The sequence below is a fragment of the Branchiostoma floridae genome, chromosome 1 (genome assembly GCF_000003815.2).
Source record: "Branchiostoma floridae strain S238N-H82 chromosome 1, Bfl_VNyyK, whole genome shotgun sequence".
Lineage (NCBI taxonomy): Eukaryota > Metazoa > Chordata > Leptocardii > Amphioxiformes > Branchiostomatidae > Branchiostoma > Branchiostoma floridae.
This window is the reverse complement of record NC_049979.1, coordinates 6,432,335-6,450,176: the sequence shown is the minus strand read 5'-3', so window position 1 is coordinate 6,450,176 and position 17,842 is coordinate 6,432,335. Positions and strand designations below refer to the sequence as shown.

Below are 17,842 nucleotides of genomic sequence, written 5' to 3'. Positions count from 1 at the left end.
TATGGTCGCATGAGTGTTCTTATACATGAGTGTTTGCAATGTGATCTCCATCTGTCATAAGAATTAATTTATATCACATATCACACGAGTATTGATCATACCAATATGACAGTTTCCTAGTAAGTAATGTTATTAGTTAATGTCACAAGTAAGATGTCATGATACAGTACTGACTATATCTAATGTATATGTCTCAGCATTTATGCTTCCTTGCTCTATAATGTGTCTTTCTTTGCTAGCAGTGTATGATGGTTGGCATTGAATATCAGGTTGGCTTTCTATACAAGGCATCTTATGAAGCAATAGTGCTATCTTGCACTTAACACCAGTCTTACCAAGGCTTGCACATTGGTTGACACAAAGTACATATACACAGTGTGGCTGGGCAGTATATTTGCTATTCACATGATACAAGCATCAGTAGCTAATTGTAACCTCTGCACAAATCAACATACACTAACCTCTGTAGCCTTTTCATTAGATTATAACCACTCGAATCATTTGAGGCTTTTATGCATATTTTAACTTGCTTTTTTACTTATGTCTATTGAATCTACATTTTGCATGAACTTCTCTACTACTGACTCCATCCACGGTCACCTTATGTCTACTCAGATGATCAGGGGACACAAGCTTCGATCAGAGAGATAACAGACTAACATTACATTACTGACACTCATCCAGCATTTTTTTTACCACATCTATTAATGAGCTAAGGTCAGTTCTACCTACATGTATGCCTCTAGAACTGTCAGCACAACACCATGGGAGTCAACTGCGAGCGCTGCATACCGGGTTACTATGGTGACCCGCGTAGAGGCACGCCCAGCGACTGCCAAGCCCTCCCCACCTGTAATTGCTATGGCCACTCTAATGACTGTGACCAGTACGGGCAGTGCAGGGTAGGTCGCCTTGACAACAACACAAGGACGATTTATTAGAGGGTGTGAGAGAAATCTTGTTGATGGCAGAATTTTCCAGAAATTTTTGGTGCTTTCAATAGAATCCTTCCAAAAATTTATGCAAGCCACAAAGAAAACTTAAGCCTGGATGGTGTGCTAGTTAGTTTGGGACAACAATCAAATAAATCAATCAATCAGGATGTAATCGATTTTTTTTCATTCCTAAAAAGATGTCCAGCTTTAATATCAGACATAAAATTGCATACTTCTTATTCTACAACCTCATACAAGCTAATTAAGCCACACAATTTCATCCCAATGTTGACCCAATGAAAATATCTGATTCAGTGAGAACATGGCTGATGACATCTCTTTTATCTGATATGGAAAGCACCGTTTGGGCTCACCCATTTATGTCCATGGTGCTGAAGGACGTTCCAATTCATGTGTCATTCCCTCATGCTTTGTTGCACCTATCAGAGATAGTCCTTCAGGGCAGATATGGTTGGCAAGGTACAATTTACTTTTCACTATAAATTATAACAAACACTTGTTACCCCTGTATTTATAGACATGTAACGTTATACCAAAGCTGCAAAATGTTTATGTCATTCAAACATTTGGTATAGAAACATTCCAAATTAGTCTTAAGCAAATGTGGCTTATGGATTTTAGTTCCTGGATGTGTTAACTACATGTAATCCAAAGACTGAATCAACTTACACAATTGGTAACGTTAGAAAGTGCATAATTTTCACTACCTTGTCATGTATGATGTAGTAATTTTCATATCAATGTTCTGAACTTGTTTCATCTGACACACATTCAAAAAAATGAAATTCACTTAAGCATGTCAACAAGTTTTCTTCCTCTCAGTGGTAGAAGATATAGCATGTAACATACTCCATGGTACATCACTACAAACTTATTCAACAAATCCCTGTCTATTCTCACATTCTAGGTTATTGTCAATTGAAAATGATTTCTTTTCAAAGCTGATGGCACAGGGTAAACCTTCAGGATTTAAGGAAAGGGTTGGAAATCGACCAGAAATCCATCCCAATTTCATTAAGGCTGCAACTCCACCAATAAGGAAACACTTTGCTGGGAGGTATTGTCATGGCAACTGAGATGTGGAGTTATCAGTGTCAGTGAGAATTAAGCAAGCACCTGCATCTGCCCTTTTCCATCATTGCCTTGGCAAAAAAAGGGAGACATTTTTTATACATAAACAAGGAGCTTTGTGTAAGCAGCAGACCTTTGTGGATGATGTGAAGAATTGTTTGCAAGAGAATTGATGTTAGGATGCTGATCTGGACATCTCTGCTTACCTGCCTTGCCTTCTATTTTGCTTCCAGAACTGCCAGCACAACACTGTTGGCAGCCAGTGCGAGCGATGTAAGCCCGGCTTCCGTGGTGATGCCCGCCGTGGCACACCCACCGACTGCCAGCCTATCCGCCCGACTGTCTCCTGCAACTGCAACGGCCACTCTGACCAGTGTGACTCTTATGGACAGTGCTTGGTAGGAACTTTGACAGGGACAGAAACAAAAGAAATTTGATGCCTCAACTTAACAATGACCTCTTGACCTCTACTCTAAGTGGGATTCTTTTGTCAATTGTGGTGGAAAACTTTATTCCCTGTGATGCTCTGAAATGATAATATCAGATACACTGAGGAGGTATTAGCAAGCTTTTGATATCATGGCCTTTAGCACATTATGTTAATACTTCCTATTGTCACGGGGCTGTTGGATAGGCTCCTTTGAAAATCTCTTAGTTGAGAGGATCAAAGGATTTCCAGTTTAAGAAACTGTTTTTATCAGTCTACTGAGATATATAAAAATTTTTACCAACACACTGACATGAACAACTTTAGGACAGCCACTGCCAGCTGTTGCTATATGTTACCATGGCAATTTCAAGCTTTAGTTGATAACAGCTTGGGTCTCTGTACTACTGACAGTAAGGTTCATGTGGAAGGCCGAGAAGTGTTTTATACTTGCTGGTAAATGTCATCACCTTATTTCTGAAGACGAAAAGGGATATTCAAACATAAATGTATTCCAAAAGTAAAGCACAAGGAAATGCTATTTCATTCATTCTGTTAACTTTCTCTCAATCATATCTAATACAATAAGGCTAATCTGTTATGCTACACAACTCAACTATATAACGCTAGTTCACATTTATACGTGGAGTAACCTATATCCGTTGTATTTAAAAACTTGGTATCTAGGGACATCAAGTCGACAGACAGTGGTTTCAAACTGTAATATTTGGAAAATATTGTCGTTTGAAGCTACCGTCTGTGGACTTGATATCCCTAAATACCGTGTTGTTAAATACAACTGATTTAGGTTACTACGCGGATAAAGGTGAACTAGAGTTATACATGTAGTGTCATTGACTGAACTGTTTTGGTATTTCATCCCTCTCTTAGAATTGCTTACACAACACTATGGGTGCCTCCTGTGAGCGTTGTCTGCCTGGGTTTGTGGGAGATCCCCGCCAGGGCACACCCGAGGACTGCCAGCCTGTGGAGAGGCCGAGGTGCAACTGTAACGGCCACTCCAGCCAGTGTGACGAGTATGGACGCTGCACGGTATGTGAACAACTGTTCCGCTGCAACACATTTTGACAAAATCATCAGCATTGCAACACTATCCTTCTGAAGAACACGATGGATCAAGTAAAAGTTTGAGAAAGATAAATCAAGACAGAGATAAAGAATAGTTCTAATGTCTTGAGTATAATTCATTCCAGATTGTAATAGGTTTAAACTTGAAGGTTAAGCTAGAAAACTCTAAATGTGACAAGAGTAAGCAGTGCATCATTGAAGACACCACCACCACCAGTTGTTTGTTGTGAATATTTGTTTGCCCATTTGTACATTTCATCACAATAACCTTCCATCCAGCCTTTCCTGACATTTTCAAAGTATCCATTAAACAACAAAAATAACCTACATCTACATACCTAACAAAGACTGTATAAAATTATCTTCACCTCCAATGTAAGTATCAACTATTGACCTTTGAATGGATTGAAACTAATAACCCATTGAACTTTTGGATAAATTAAACTTTTACTAACCAACACTAAAATTGATTGGGACTTACCCCAAATTTCCAGCCAACTCTGTCAGCCTTTTTCACAGAATAAGTCCCAATCAATTTTACTTTTGGTTAGTTAGATATCCATCATGTCATTTACCAACACAGATGAACTTTCATGATAAAACCAATTGAACTTCTTTGGTCATCAACTGACAGCCAATCCCATCATTGTTTCATCAAACTAGTATCATTCTAAAATTAATGAGACTGTTACTTCATCAATCCATCAATCAACCTTCTAAGTAAATAACGAGACTAGCAAATTCTTTACTCATAAGGTTGTTTTTTAATCAGCAACCTCTTAAACAATAAATGTTTAACCAGGATATCTAAGATGTTTTCCCAAGCTACCAAAGTCTCTTTCCTAAAGTTCCCTCCCAACCCAACCCAACCTGTCCTAGTCTGTCCACTGACCCCTAATTCGCCTCCGTTGTCACTCATCTTGTGAGTGTTGGACTCCCACATGTAGAACTGCCAACACAACACAGTCGGGGACAGCTGCCAGTTTTGCATGGAAGGTTTCACAGGCGATGCCACACGCGGTACACCCCAGGACTGCACTCCCAACACCGTGGCACCCCAGGGGGGCTGTCAATGCAACGGCCACTCGGATGAATGTTTCAGCGGACAGTGTGTGGTGCGGTGAACCAAAGTGAAATAAATGCTCTAACATGGCAACAGAATTTCAATCCTTTTTCTCCTTGACAGAACAAATAAAGTTTCTGACTTTTTACTCTAATTTTTACTGAATAACAAGTTCTGATATGGAAAGGAATGCCTGATTCTTAATTTCTGTATTTTCTCTACTGGTCTTGAATAAAACCTTATACTTCTCCCTCTTCTCAGATAATCAATAAAATTCTTCCTCCAACTTTTCCATAAATGTGTCCCATGAATAAAGCTTTTCAGTAAAATTCAACTAACTGTGTGGCCAAATGTTTGCAGCCTATGCCCTCACAGGCATGCAGAGATTTTATTATGGCTACAGTAAGTGAATAGCTATTAACCCGAAGAAAGTTGACGTTACACATTTGACACATGACAGGCTATCATCAGCCCAATTCAAGATACATGTTAAAGCATGCAGGCATATCTACCAGCTTTTCAAGGGTGAAACTCCAGTGCCTGATGATGCTCTGATGACTGACAATTATATTGGCCTAATCAGCCACATCCTGGCTAAGCCTTCTTCTGTGAGCTGCATGCTTCTGGGCTGAGATATGATGGTGAAGGGGCATGTTATTTTGCACGATGGGAATTTGAATAGGGTAAAGAGTCCTCACTTAGTTCCTGTATTTCAATTCAGCATTGTAAGATCATTACATGTATATCTCCCCACAGGATTGTCAGCATAACACGTACGGCCCCAACTGTGAGTTCTGTCTGCCAGGTTACTCTGGCAATGCCCAGAGAGGAACTCCCAATGACTGCATACGAGTGACCCCAGACTGCAACTGCAATGGGCACTCCTCCAACTGTGATGAATATGGCAGATGCCAGGTGATTTGCTCTAATTATCCTTCATATTTAAGATAATTGTTGCAACCCATAGTTTCATTAATTCCAAATTTACTGCAGTAAACATTTGGTTCAGAGTGTACTTTATGATGCCTGGATGATAACTGTTGCAGCTGATTACTTATGTCATATGTTTTTAATTTCTCCACAGGACTGTCAGCATAACACGTACGGTCCACAGTGTGAGTTTTGCCTACCGGGATTCACTGGTGATGCCCGAGGAGGCACTCCTAGCGATTGTCAATCCTCCACAGCTGTAGCCACCTGCCAGTGCAATGGACACTCCAACAACTGCGATGAGTTTGGAAGATGCCAGGTAAGTGACATCTTTTAAACTGACATAGAGACATTGCTTAAGTCTTAACTTGGCATACTCAAGTGGCAGGCCTTTGTGGCAGTGGCAGGCCTTAGGGGCATGTTCGGGCATGACACACCCACTTACATGAGTCAGGGGTAGGAGAAACCCCTTACATCCTTGGTCGTAAGTCCTCCTAGGAGACGGATACTCCGAACAACAAAGCTGCATCTGCTGAAGCCATCTCACACGTGACATGCAGTTCTTGTCCCTGTGAGACTTAGTGCGCCAGTAGTCGAGAGGGTGGAGAAAGAATTGCGCACCCCTCCTACACCTTAAAAAGTAATGTGCAGGTCAGGCAAACAGTCTCAGCAAAGATAAAACACCAAGATACGCACCACCGGAGTTTTTCATTTTGAGGATAAATTACATTGTACAGTAAAGCTACTTCAGTGTTAGTTTTGACCACTCCATCAATATCTCTAGGACTGCCAACACAACACATATGGGTTCAACTGTGAGAACTGCCTGCCCGGGTTCACTGGAGATGCTAGAGGAGGCACTCCCCAGGACTGTCGTGGAGACCAACCTGGGCCATCCTGTAACTGCTATGGACATTCCAACTCATGTGATGAATATGGGCGTTGTCAGGTAGGTTTGTATGGTCTCTCAGTGGAGGATAGGGGGTGGGGTGGTTATTGTAGGGAAATTCATAAAAGCAATGGTTGATATTAGGAGTTTATATTTAGACAAGTTTGTCAAGACAAATTACAAACCCATATCAACAATGTATGTCAAATTTGTGTTGTGCAAAGATGAAATGCATGTCTTTTTTTTTTTTTTTACAGAAATCCACAAATAAAATGTATGTTTTAGTTGTAATAATTTCATTGTTGCAGAATGTACAAAATGTATTATTAATATTATCATAATATTTATATATATATACATATATATATATATATATATATATTATAAAGGTTTCTTTAGAACCTGAGGTGAGATTGAAGTACTGCTGGTAACGGTATTACCAGGTTTGTCTCTGGTTGTGAATGAAGGATGCAGAGGAAAAAGTGGTTGGTTGGTTTGTTGGTTGAATGAAATAACTGTTGTGGTGGACATGAACACACGGTTGACACCTGCTGTTTCCCTTGATAAAGCAGCTGAGGCTCCCTGCAATGTTTCAATCTTCTGCAAGTTTGCCCCCTCATTGTGGTAACAAACAGGTATCAGCACACAGCGAGTGACAACCGATGTCTTCTCATCCCCTTCATGTGTTCAACTGTTACCCTGTTGAGGACCACTGGACTGAACCTTTGCAAGATTTGAAGAAAAGGGAGTGGCTGCTCACCAGGCATACCTAAAACTTCAAGAAGCTCATGATCTGCTGCAGAAAAATATCATCAGTACCAAGTTGTCACAGTTTAAAGATTTACCATGTAATCCAGTCAGATACAATGAGAGAGATGGGTCCATACCTCATGTTCTCCACAAAGTCCACAATTTCAACTCATCAGGACTCTCTGTAGGTTACTGCTGGTCCTTTACAGCCAAACTTCTCCTACGGATGCTGGCACCCTTTACATGGGGTATCCTATCCGACATCTATCTGCATGGATCAGCAGTCATCCACGAATATGGATATCAGGTTTGCACTTGCTTGAGTGTTGGAAAGCATTGCAAGCTTGATGCACATGTATTCTTAAATACATGTAAATAATGTTACAGTATGCTAAGCAGAGCAGTAGACTTTAAAGGCGTATTCTAATGATGGCATGTGTCTGTAGGCTTGCCAGCATAACACATTTGGAGCCAACTGTGAGTACTGTTTGCCCGGGTTTACTGGTGACGCCAGGAAAGGAAACCCTGATGACTGTGTCGCTGTGACCAGATGTAACTGCCATGGCCACTCAAGCCAGTGCGATAGCAATGGAAACTGTATGGTAAGGTGCCTTGCAGCGTTGCTATAAGCATTTGCATCAGAAAGATCACTTCACTCAAGAGCACAGCACCAGCTAGCAATTTGAGAGCATGATTTTTTTTCAGGACATTTGGATAGAGGAATGAGCATTATTTTCACCAAGCAACACAAGGAATCTATCAGAAGCTGCTCATCACCCTCCTGTAACCTAGAGCTTCCTACCTTCCTTCCAAGCACCCAGATCTGCTTATTATCCTCCTGGCATCCAGGACTGCTCATTGTCCCAACATCTAGAACAGCACATCCTACTCCCGAGGAGTCAGATGTACTCATCACCCTCCCCGCTTCACCCTTCCAGCATCCAGATTTGCTTTTTGTCCCGGCATCTAGAACGGCACATCCTTTTCCCCAGCATCCAGATATATACATCCCCCTCCCTGCTTATCCTTTATCCTTCTGGAATCCAGATCAGCCTATCATTGTCCCCAGCATCCAGAGTTGATAATTATCCTCTCCAGCATCCAAACTTGCTTATTCTCCCTGGCATCCAGAACTGCTTGTCATCCTCCCAAGCATCCTGAATTGTTAATTATTATCCCAGCATCCAGATTTGCTAATTGTCCTCCCTGCCCAACATCCTGAGTTAGTGATTATCATCCCGGCATCCAGAACTGCTTATCATTGTCCCCAGTATCCAGAGCTGCTTATCATCCTCCCCAGCATCCAGAGCTGCGTATCATTGTCCCCAGCATCCTGAGTTGCTTATCGTCTTCCCCAGCATCCAGATCAGCTTATCATCGTCCCCAGCATTATACCCTCTAGCATCCAAAGTTGCTTATCATCCTCCCTGGCATCCAGAACTGCTTATCATTGTCCCCAGCATCCAAAGTTGGTGATTATCATCCCAGCATCCAGAACTGCTTATCATCCCCCCCAGCATCCAGAGTCGTTAATTATCCTCCCCAGCATCCAGAGTTGCCTGTTTACCTCCCCAGCATCCAAAAATGCACCTGGTCCTTACCAGCATCCTTTTCCTGAGTATCAAGAGCTGCTTAACATCATGGCATGTTCTTTGGCATCAAGCACCCTTCATCCATAAATAACTATTGCAGACATGACTGACATGTAACTACGAGTGGCACAATTAAACGTTCATTGAAAACAACTGCTATTTCCCAACAGGACTGTCAACACAACACGTATGGTTCTCAGTGTGAGTACTGTATGCCTGGCTTTGAAGGTGATGCGCGTGGAGGTACTGCCAATGACTGTCAACAGGCAGCACCCGCCTGTGAGTGCTATGGGCACTCTAGCCAGTGTGATAGCAGTGGCAACTGTGTGGTAAGTATCGTCCCACCTGTGAACTTTTTAACTTTCCACCTGACTCAAGCCTCCCTGCCTTTCCTCATGGATGGGAGACTGAAATATTTTATTGATAACATTTTCTGGTTTCCACATTTTAGTAAGATAAACCAGTGTAATAATGTATTGTTGCAATCCATGTTGCAGCATTCAGAGGTATATCAATAGACACATAACCAAACACATTTATCGCTCTTAACCATAGGACTGTCAGCACAACACATACGGTCCTCAATGCGAGTACTGTATGCCAGGTTTTGAGGGTGATGCAAGAAGTGGCACAGCTGATGACTGCCAAAGGGCAGCCCCATCATGTGAGTGCTATGGGCATTCCAGCCAATGTGACTCCAATGGTAACTGTGTGGTAAGCATGGTCTCATTTACCTTCTTTCCTCAATACACAGATGTGGTAACAATGAACAAGACAAATGTGGTGGCAGCGTGCGCATTCAAAATTGCTTAATCAACATGACATATACTTTTTGTAGTAGTGTAAGTAGTAGTAAGAGGACTGCTTAACTATTTTGGGCTGTCGACATTTCTTTGTTCTCACAATGATTTGTGACTGTGTTATTTATATACCTTTCTGCAAAGGCCATATAACAGTTTTGAAACTGCAGCATCTCCAACACTATAATGTCTAGTAGTAGGTACATGTGTAATAGCGCCCCCTTGTGACTGCCATTGGCAGTACAGCTTGTGCAATTGTGTGGTGAGCATCTTGCAGGTTGCTTTACTCTTGATGCAAACTGCACAGCATGTACTGTAAATGCAGAAATATTCGCGGTGGATTAATATTCACGGTTTTCGCGCTGGCCGCTTCACCGCGAAATTAAATCCACCGCGAATATTTCGTCTGCTGGCGCCGCCTAAGGTGCCCCTTTTCCGCTCCATGTACATACTACTACTGTCTTTGTCACTGTATAATGAAATGTTTGACATACTTACTACGGTGAAGACACACATGTAATTTTTTCATACGACCAACTGTATTACAGTACTGTACAGTATGTTCACCATGATACAAAGGTCGTACTACTGTATACTATTACGTATTGAGAGGGTAGATACGATTAGATCAGTAACAGTGGCTCACGCAAGAACAAGTCAAAAGCATGGAAACTGTTCTATCCGTCTGTATAGGACCCTTACCGGTTAACCAGCAAGTGTTTTCCGACTGGCGGTTTGTAGAGGCGCCGGGTTTTACACGGCAGTTCGTGACTACAGTGCAGTGCTGAAAATGCATTGAATTTCGCGGGATGGCGCTACCGCGAAATTAAATCCACCGCGAAATGTCCATTTTGCCGCTACCGCGAAATTAAATCCCCGCGAAATCAAATGCATTTACAGTATCTTACTCAGTCTTATATTTGCTGCAGTATTTTATACAGTATCTATGAATCCAAAAGCAGTGTTAAAGGCTGGATTTGCTAAAACATCATTCGAGTTGACTGCTGTGGTATGCTCCCTAGAAATGGTCCCAATGTGTGATGGTAATCATTCACTTGCCTTATTTAGGACTGTCAGCACAACACGTATGGTCCTCAGTGTGAGTACTGTATGCCTGGCTTTGAGGGCGATGCACGAGGAGGTACTGCTGATGATTGTCGGCAGGCGGCACCCGCTTGTGAGTGCTATGGGCACTCCAGTCAGTGTGATTCAAGTGGTAACTGTGTGGTGAGCACTCATGTTGTTACATACCTCTTCACCCTGTCAATTGTCTTTAGACATTGTGGTCTTATGTCATATAGCCTAATACTGTATTGTGTCACTGTGTACTAATGCACAGTAAAAGTAAGCACTACATGTATGTTGAAATGTTTATATCTGTGCGGTATCATTCTTCATTCTTTTTTCCTGGAGATATCCATCCACCAGTTGATTGTTGATGAAGAAAATTTGTATAATCCCAGGACTGTCAGCACAACACATATGGCTCTCAGTGTGAGTACTGTATGCCTGGCTTTGAGGGCGATGCGAGAGGAGGCACTGCCAATGATTGTCAGCAGGCAGCTCCCGCTTGCGAGTGCTATGGGCACTCCAGTCAATGTGACTCCAGTGGCAACTGTGTGGTGAGAACACCTGTATATTCATACCTTTCTAAATCGCTGTTTGTCTTTTGACATCTTGTTGTTTTGGTCTTGTCTACTGTGTACTAATATGAATGCACCTACAAAAACAATTACTATTTGTATGCTTTTCCTGTGATAGCCTCATAACTCTGTGCGTCATCTGTTGATGAAAGGCAATCATTTCTAATCATAGGACTGTCAGCACAACACGTATGGTCCTCAGTGTGAGTACTGTATGCCTGGCTTTGAGGGCGATGCTCGAGGAGGCACTGCTGATGATTGTCGGCAGGCTGCACCCGCTTGTGAGTGCTATGGGCACTCTAGTCAGTGTGACTCCAGTGGCAACTGTGTGGTGAGCACTTGTCTTTTTAGATAACATTCTGCCCTTGTCTTTTGATATGTTTCTGTTTTGTTATGTAGCATGTTGTGCTAATATAATTCAGTGTTCACTAATGCACGTGTTGCTGTGTTCATAGTGTTTAAAACTTAGATGATATCTGACCATGCTACCCCAACACTGCCATATGCATCTTGTTTATGTCAAAGGCGTATGTTTTAAATCACAGGACTGTCAGCACAACACATATGGTCCTCAGTGTGAGTACTGTATGCCAGGGTTTGAAGGCGATGCGCGTAGAGGCACTGCCGATGATTGTCAGCAGGCTGCACCTGCTTGTGAGTGCTATGGGCACTCTAGCCAGTGTGACTCAGATGGAAATTGTGTGGTGAGCTCAGTAAAATGCTTGTCTAATAATTGCATGCAGGATAACTGTGTGGTATTGCTTTTTGTTGTGTTGTGTTTCATTGTCATAACTTTAACATACATGTTCAGTTTGATTTTCTGTTGCTTATTTTGCAATTCAGTTCCTGTAAACATTGGTTCAATTCACTGGCAACAAAATTACAAGGTGCATCCTTTGGAACACAGGACTGTCAGCACAACACATATGGCCCTCAGTGTGAGTACTGTATGCCTGGCTTTGACGGTGATGCGCGTAGAGGAACTGCTGATGACTGTCAGCAAGCAGCGCCCGCTTGTGAGTGCTATGGGCACTCAAGTCAGTGTGACTCCAGTGGCAACTGTGTGGTGAGGATTCATGATGTTACTGTGAATTTGTCTCTGCTCTGTGTTTTGCTTTTAGACACCTAACCGTTTTGCTTTCTATTGCACTGCTGTATTAGCATAATTAATGAATACTAATGCACCTGTAGTAGCAGGCAGAGTTATAACAGTAGTTTGACACTCACAAACGTTTTTAACCACAGGATTGTCAGCACAACACGTATGGTCCTCAGTGTGAATACTGTATGCCCGGCTTTGATGGCGATGCACGTAGAGGAACAGCTAATGACTGCCAGCAAGCAGCGCCTGCTTGCGAGTGCTATGGGCACTCCAACGAGTGTGACTCAGATGGAAATTGTGCGGTGAGCACTGTAAAATTCTTGTCTAATAATTGCATGCACTATCTGTGTTAAAGCTTTTTGTTGTGCTTTATTGTAATAACTCTAACATACATGTACATGTTCAGTTTAATTTTCTGTTCATCATGTGAAGTCTATAGTCAGTTCCTTGAAACTTTGGGTCTATTCACTGGCAAAAAATTACAAGGTGCATTCTTTGACACACAGGACTGTCAGCACAACACATATGGTCCTCAGTGTGAGTACTGTATGCCGGGCTTTGAAGGCGATGCGCGTAGAGGAACATCTAATGACTGTCAGCAGGCAGCTCCCGCTTGTGAGTGCCATGGGCACTCAAGTCAGTGTGACTCCAGTGGCAACTGTGTGGTGAGCACTCATTCAGTGCAATTAGGCTTTTCATGCAATTTTGTCATGTTTGTTGTCTGTAATATTGTTGTGTTGCCATTGCTGCACATGTAAGTGTATTGTTACCTGTATGTTTTGTTCAGTGCCGTTATATGTTAAAAGCTTGAATTTGTCTATGTCCACCGTGTACTGTTTGTTGAGATACAAGCTTTCCAATACAGGACTGCCAGCACAACACATATGGTCCTCAGTGTGAGTACTGTATGCCTGGCTTTGAAGGCGATGCGCGCAGAGGTACCGCTGATGATTGCCAACAAGCAGCACCTGCTTGTGAGTGCCATGGGCACTCAAGTCAGTGCAACTCTCGTGGCAACTGTATGGTGAGCTCTATTGTGGACTCATATTGCAGCACCGTAACTTGTGTTTTGGCACCTTACTGTTTTCTTGTCTGTTGCATTGCTACGTTAGTACATTGTATCAAAATCTTGTCTTGTGTAATACTCAAGCTTTGTCCATGTGTATCGTATTGTTGACAAGCACATTCTTAAAATTGTAGGACTGTCAGCACAACACATATGGTCCTCAGTGTGAGTACTGTATGGCAGGCTTTGAAGGCGATGCGCGCAGAGGCACTGCTAGTGACTGCCAGCAGGCGGCACCCGCTTGTGAGTGCCATGGGCACTCCAACGAGTGTGACTCAAGTGGTAACTGTGTGGTGAGCACTTGCTTACAATGTTTTTGAACCATTATTTGTTGTAAATGTCTGGTTGCTTTAAATGTTTGGTTGCTTTGTTGTGTCCTATTTTGTTGGTATCAATGTTCTTCCACAAGCAAACATTTGTCTTTTGCTCACTTTCAATCATGGTTTAGTTTACTGGCGTTACAAAAAGGCATGCCCTTTCAAACACAGAATTGCCAGCACAACACATATGGCTCCCAGTGTGAGTACTGTATGCCAGGGTTTGAAGGTGATGCCCGCATCGGCACACCAACTGATTGTCAACAAGCTCAGCCAGCCTGTAGCTGTCATAGCCACTCTGACCAGTGTGATGCCAGTGGCAACTGTGTGGTGAGACCTTCATTTTGCTAACTAGTGGCAAGTTTTTCACACAAAATCTAGCAGATTCCTATTTTTCCTGAGTTTGGTGTGAAAATAGTTCATGGACGGCAGATGCAAAATGTTATGTTGCTGATGGTCTAAACTTTATACAGTGCTTATATGCTAAAATTGTGTCCCATGACCAAGCTCCAAGATCCTTCAATTTCGTCCAGATTCCTTTGTCAGTGGCCAACCTTGTCTCAACATCCAGATCCCAATCATATGCTTGCCTTGTCCAGGAATCATGCCTGAATCAAGAGCCTTTTCCCACGGAGTGTCTTCATGCTGAAACCCTTTTCCCATGGCTGTATCTCTCCTTTACACCAAGGCATCGTCCCCACAGCATCCCCTCCCCTCCCCGTGCCTACATTGCTTCTCCCGACACAAACAAACCTTCATTCATTGTCCCAAGGTCCTGGTCATTACCCAGTGATGACCTTTCATCACTGAGAAGTGTGGCTGCTTACACAGACCAAACAGACAAAAGGAAAAAATTATTTTAAAAAAACCCCAACAACTCACGGCTTGAATGACCTCTACAGGATTGCCAGCACAACACATACGGTCCTCAGTGTGAGTACTGCCTGCCTGGGTTCTCCGGTGACGCCCGACGAGGAACATCCAGTGACTGTGTTCAGCAGCAGACACAGCCGGCCTGCGAGTGCCATGGACATGCTGATGAGTGTGACAGCAGTGGAAACTGCGTGGTGAGACTTACGTATCATGGTTCATGTCATCTTGACCATCCCCAAGTCATCAACCCTCCCCGACAAGGACATTCCATGAGTACATGTAGCTACGATAAATGGTTGCCACATCTACAAAGCTGTTGCAGTTGCAAGCTATCCACATTATTGTCATCATCAAATAGACCATGGCAAATTTGAAAAGTACTGTTACTGGTATAAATGAATATGAGTTCAGCATTTAGATGTTTACATGAAGTCAACGTCAATGTCAGGAATCATGACTGATCTTGTGCTAGGTGAAAAAGTATGAAAAATTGAACTTTGAATGCTGGCTACGCTAATCTCATGTCACTGTTAGTAATTGTTACTGGCAATGTGTAAAGGCACATCCTTTCAACCACAGGATTGCCAACACAACACTTATGGCTCCCAGTGTGAGTACTGTATGCCAGGGTTTGAAGGTGATGCCCGTGGGGGCACATCCACTGACTGCCAAGCTGCCACACCATCTTGTGAATGCCATGGTCACTCCAGCGAATGTGACAGCAGTGGCAACTGTGTGGTGAGCATGTTAATGACTCCAACATTAAAGCACACTGTCCTGAATGCTTAAGGAGGAGAAGATTTACTTTTCCCCATGCATCATCCAGCTGCTGCTTGCTAGCATTGTATCACAGTGACTGTGGCCTTAACTCCAACCTGCTATTCCCTGTGCATAAATGGAGATTTGGCTGGTACCTGAAGGTGTTGTACATTGCTTTGAACCAGCAAAGCCTCTGCAATGCTCATCCTGTGACTGCTGCTCTTGTAGATAGATCATCGCTTTTCCATCACTAATTCAAGTACCAGCATCCAATGCAATTGCTGTATATTGCTTTCCTGCTCTGCCTGCCCTGCCCAGCCTTGGGTGATGGAGCGATGGCTTCTCTTTGGGGCTGAGTTTCCTATCTTTACTCTGGTTTATCCCCTGCTGGAAAGCATTTCACTTAGCGTTGGTCCTAACCAACAGAGCTGACATGTTCCCTTCAGCTAGTCATCTTCAGGTGAGAGAAAAGGTAAATAATTGCTGAAGTCCTAAGCACCGCTGGTGCCCTTTTACCAGCTTCATCTGAAATTTGCTACTGAACATCAGTGCTTAATGCTACGTTGCCACTAACTCACACCAAAATGAAAGCATCCATAGAAGTAATTCATGTTGCTGTTCAAGACAGATTGATGTGGATGTTTTTTCTTCTACATATATTTGGAATCAACAAAACAACTTGAGACAATAGATATTATATTGCAAAGTCACAAATGCACAAATGAATATGTGAAAAACTAGCCTGAATATTAAGAAATACTCTCCTGGTGACTGTCAAAGACAGCACTCAACCCTCCAATGTAGAAAAACCATGAAATAAAACCCAGGCTTTGTCTCCAGGACTGTCAGCACAACACCTATGGGGCTCAATGTGAATATTGCCTGCCTGGCTTTACTGGGGAGGCCCGTAGAGGAACCGCTGAAGACTGCCAGCAAGAGCAGCCATCTTGTGAATGCCACGGACACTCCAGTCAGTGCGGCAGTGATGGGACCTGTGTGGTGAGGCAAACACAGATTCTGCCTGTGAAACATTTATGCCATAAAGTCATCACCATCCTGGATTTAACCACATTGGAGAACACCACTAAACATTCCTTCCATGTAAAACATGGCTACATGAAGATTTGTAAGGAATGGATGCCATCAGGACATCATAAGATGAAAGCCAATGTGAATCTCATCCTCAGCCCCTTCCACATCTCACTACTTATGGAGCAAGTGTCCATATCACCATCCATTTGAACGACTGCTCAGGAATCATCCATTTTCAGCAGGATACAACCTGCTGGAGACATAATCATATTATCAATCATTTCTTAATCCCACCTGTGGTGTGGACAGTGGAAATCATTGCAGCAAAGCCATACTAACCTCCACAAACCATCTCTCCATTCTCAGATGCAGACACAGATACTTCAACTGAGTCACCAATGACGAGACAATCTGGTAAAGATAATGGAGTTTGTGCTATGTTATTGATTGCAGGACTGTCAACACAACACGTATGGCCGTCAGTGTGAGTACTGCCTACCAGGATTTGATGGTGATGCCCGTAGAGGCACTGCTGATGACTGCCGACAGACCCAGTCCACATGCAACTGCTATGGACACTCAGAGCAATGTGACTCCAGTGGCAACTGTGTGGTGAGTCCTTAGCATTGTAGCTGTAGGCTTGTTGGTTAATGTTGGTGCGTTACATGTAGTTAAGTTTTAATCAAAAGGAAATTTGTTGCCTTGCAAATATAAAGACAATGTGTTTTCTAAAACAGGACTGCCAGCACAACACATATGGTCCTCAGTGTGAGTACTGTATGCCAGGGTTTGAAGGAGATGCACGTAGAGGTACTGCCAATGACTGCCAACGGGCCCAGCCCACCTGTAACTGTTACGGCCACTCCAACCAATGTGATTCAAGTGGTAACTGTGTGGTAAGGCCTGAATTTTCCTTATAACTCTATTTTCATAAGCTGTAGGCTCATGCTCTTTCATGAAAATTTTACAGTGAAATTTTCACGATGCCAAAATTGTCAAATCTCTGATTAGACTTAATTGATTGGCAAAACACAAACTTAAGGTATACATTTTCAATCACAGGATTGCCAGCACAACACATACGGCTCCCAGTGTGAGTACTGCTTGCCAGGGTTCTCTGGTGACGCTCGTGGAGGCACCCCCAATGACTGTCAGCAGGCACAGCCGACCTGCAACTGTAATAGTCACTCTGACCAGTGCGATGCCAGTGGCAACTGTGTGGTGAGTGGAATATACTCCAGTCATCAACTCCATGAAAACTCTTATAGTCCTCTCATCACTTGGTCGATTAGGTGTCAGAAGATGATGGCTGAAACACAACGATTTACCGGTTTCGACCTTTTATTCAAAAGTCTTCATCAGAATGACAAGAGAGTGGTACCGCACTGGCTTTTATAGCCTTTACTCTAGTTAGGGCAGGGCGCTCTGAGAATCGGGCAGGAGATAGCCAATCAGATTACAGGATATCATATTGCACTGACTA

At 42.9% G+C, this 17,842-nt stretch overlaps 1 protein-coding gene across 50 annotated transcripts in view; it reads left to right on the top strand.

The window, feature by feature from the left end:
• Nucleotides 1–17,842, top strand: part of LOC118428438 (fibrillin-2-like) — a 68,337-nt gene that overhangs the window by 17,157 nt on the left and 33,338 nt on the right. For 24 of the 50 annotated variants that reach the window (XM_035838673.1, XM_035838695.1, XM_035838533.1 and 21 more), the window contains 24 exons: nucleotides 747–902; nucleotides 2,261–2,425; nucleotides 3,346–3,507; nucleotides 4,491–4,658; nucleotides 5,363–5,521; nucleotides 5,691–5,855; nucleotides 6,321–6,485; nucleotides 7,622–7,777; nucleotides 8,938–9,096; nucleotides 9,323–9,481; nucleotides 10,636–10,794; nucleotides 11,031–11,189; nucleotides 11,383–11,541; nucleotides 11,756–11,914; nucleotides 12,118–12,276; nucleotides 13,178–13,336; nucleotides 13,513–13,671; nucleotides 13,867–14,025; nucleotides 14,598–14,762; nucleotides 15,148–15,306; nucleotides 16,168–16,326; nucleotides 16,813–16,971; nucleotides 17,097–17,255; nucleotides 17,422–17,580. In XM_035838673.1, the coding sequence (XP_035694566.1) occupies nucleotides 747–902; nucleotides 2,261–2,425; nucleotides 3,346–3,507; nucleotides 4,491–4,658; nucleotides 5,363–5,521; nucleotides 5,691–5,855; nucleotides 6,321–6,485; nucleotides 7,622–7,777; nucleotides 8,938–9,096; nucleotides 9,323–9,481; nucleotides 10,636–10,794; nucleotides 11,031–11,189; nucleotides 11,383–11,541; nucleotides 11,756–11,914; nucleotides 12,118–12,276; nucleotides 13,178–13,336; nucleotides 13,513–13,671; nucleotides 13,867–14,025; nucleotides 14,598–14,762; nucleotides 15,148–15,306; nucleotides 16,168–16,326; nucleotides 16,813–16,971; nucleotides 17,097–17,255; nucleotides 17,422–17,580 (3,846 nt within the window). Of the gene's footprint in view, nucleotides 1–746; nucleotides 903–2,260; nucleotides 2,426–3,345; nucleotides 3,508–4,490; nucleotides 4,659–5,362; nucleotides 5,522–5,690; nucleotides 5,856–6,320; nucleotides 6,486–7,621; nucleotides 7,778–8,937; nucleotides 9,097–9,322; nucleotides 9,482–10,635; nucleotides 10,795–11,030; nucleotides 11,190–11,382; nucleotides 11,542–11,755; nucleotides 11,915–12,117; nucleotides 12,277–12,455; nucleotides 12,615–12,914; nucleotides 12,978–13,177; nucleotides 13,337–13,512; nucleotides 13,672–13,866; nucleotides 14,026–14,597; nucleotides 14,763–15,147; nucleotides 15,307–16,167; nucleotides 16,327–16,812; nucleotides 16,972–17,096; nucleotides 17,256–17,421; nucleotides 17,581–17,842 lie in introns of all 50 variants that reach the window. The other 26 variants (XM_035838881.1, XM_035838851.1, XM_035838610.1 and 23 more) reach the window with 25 other exon arrangements.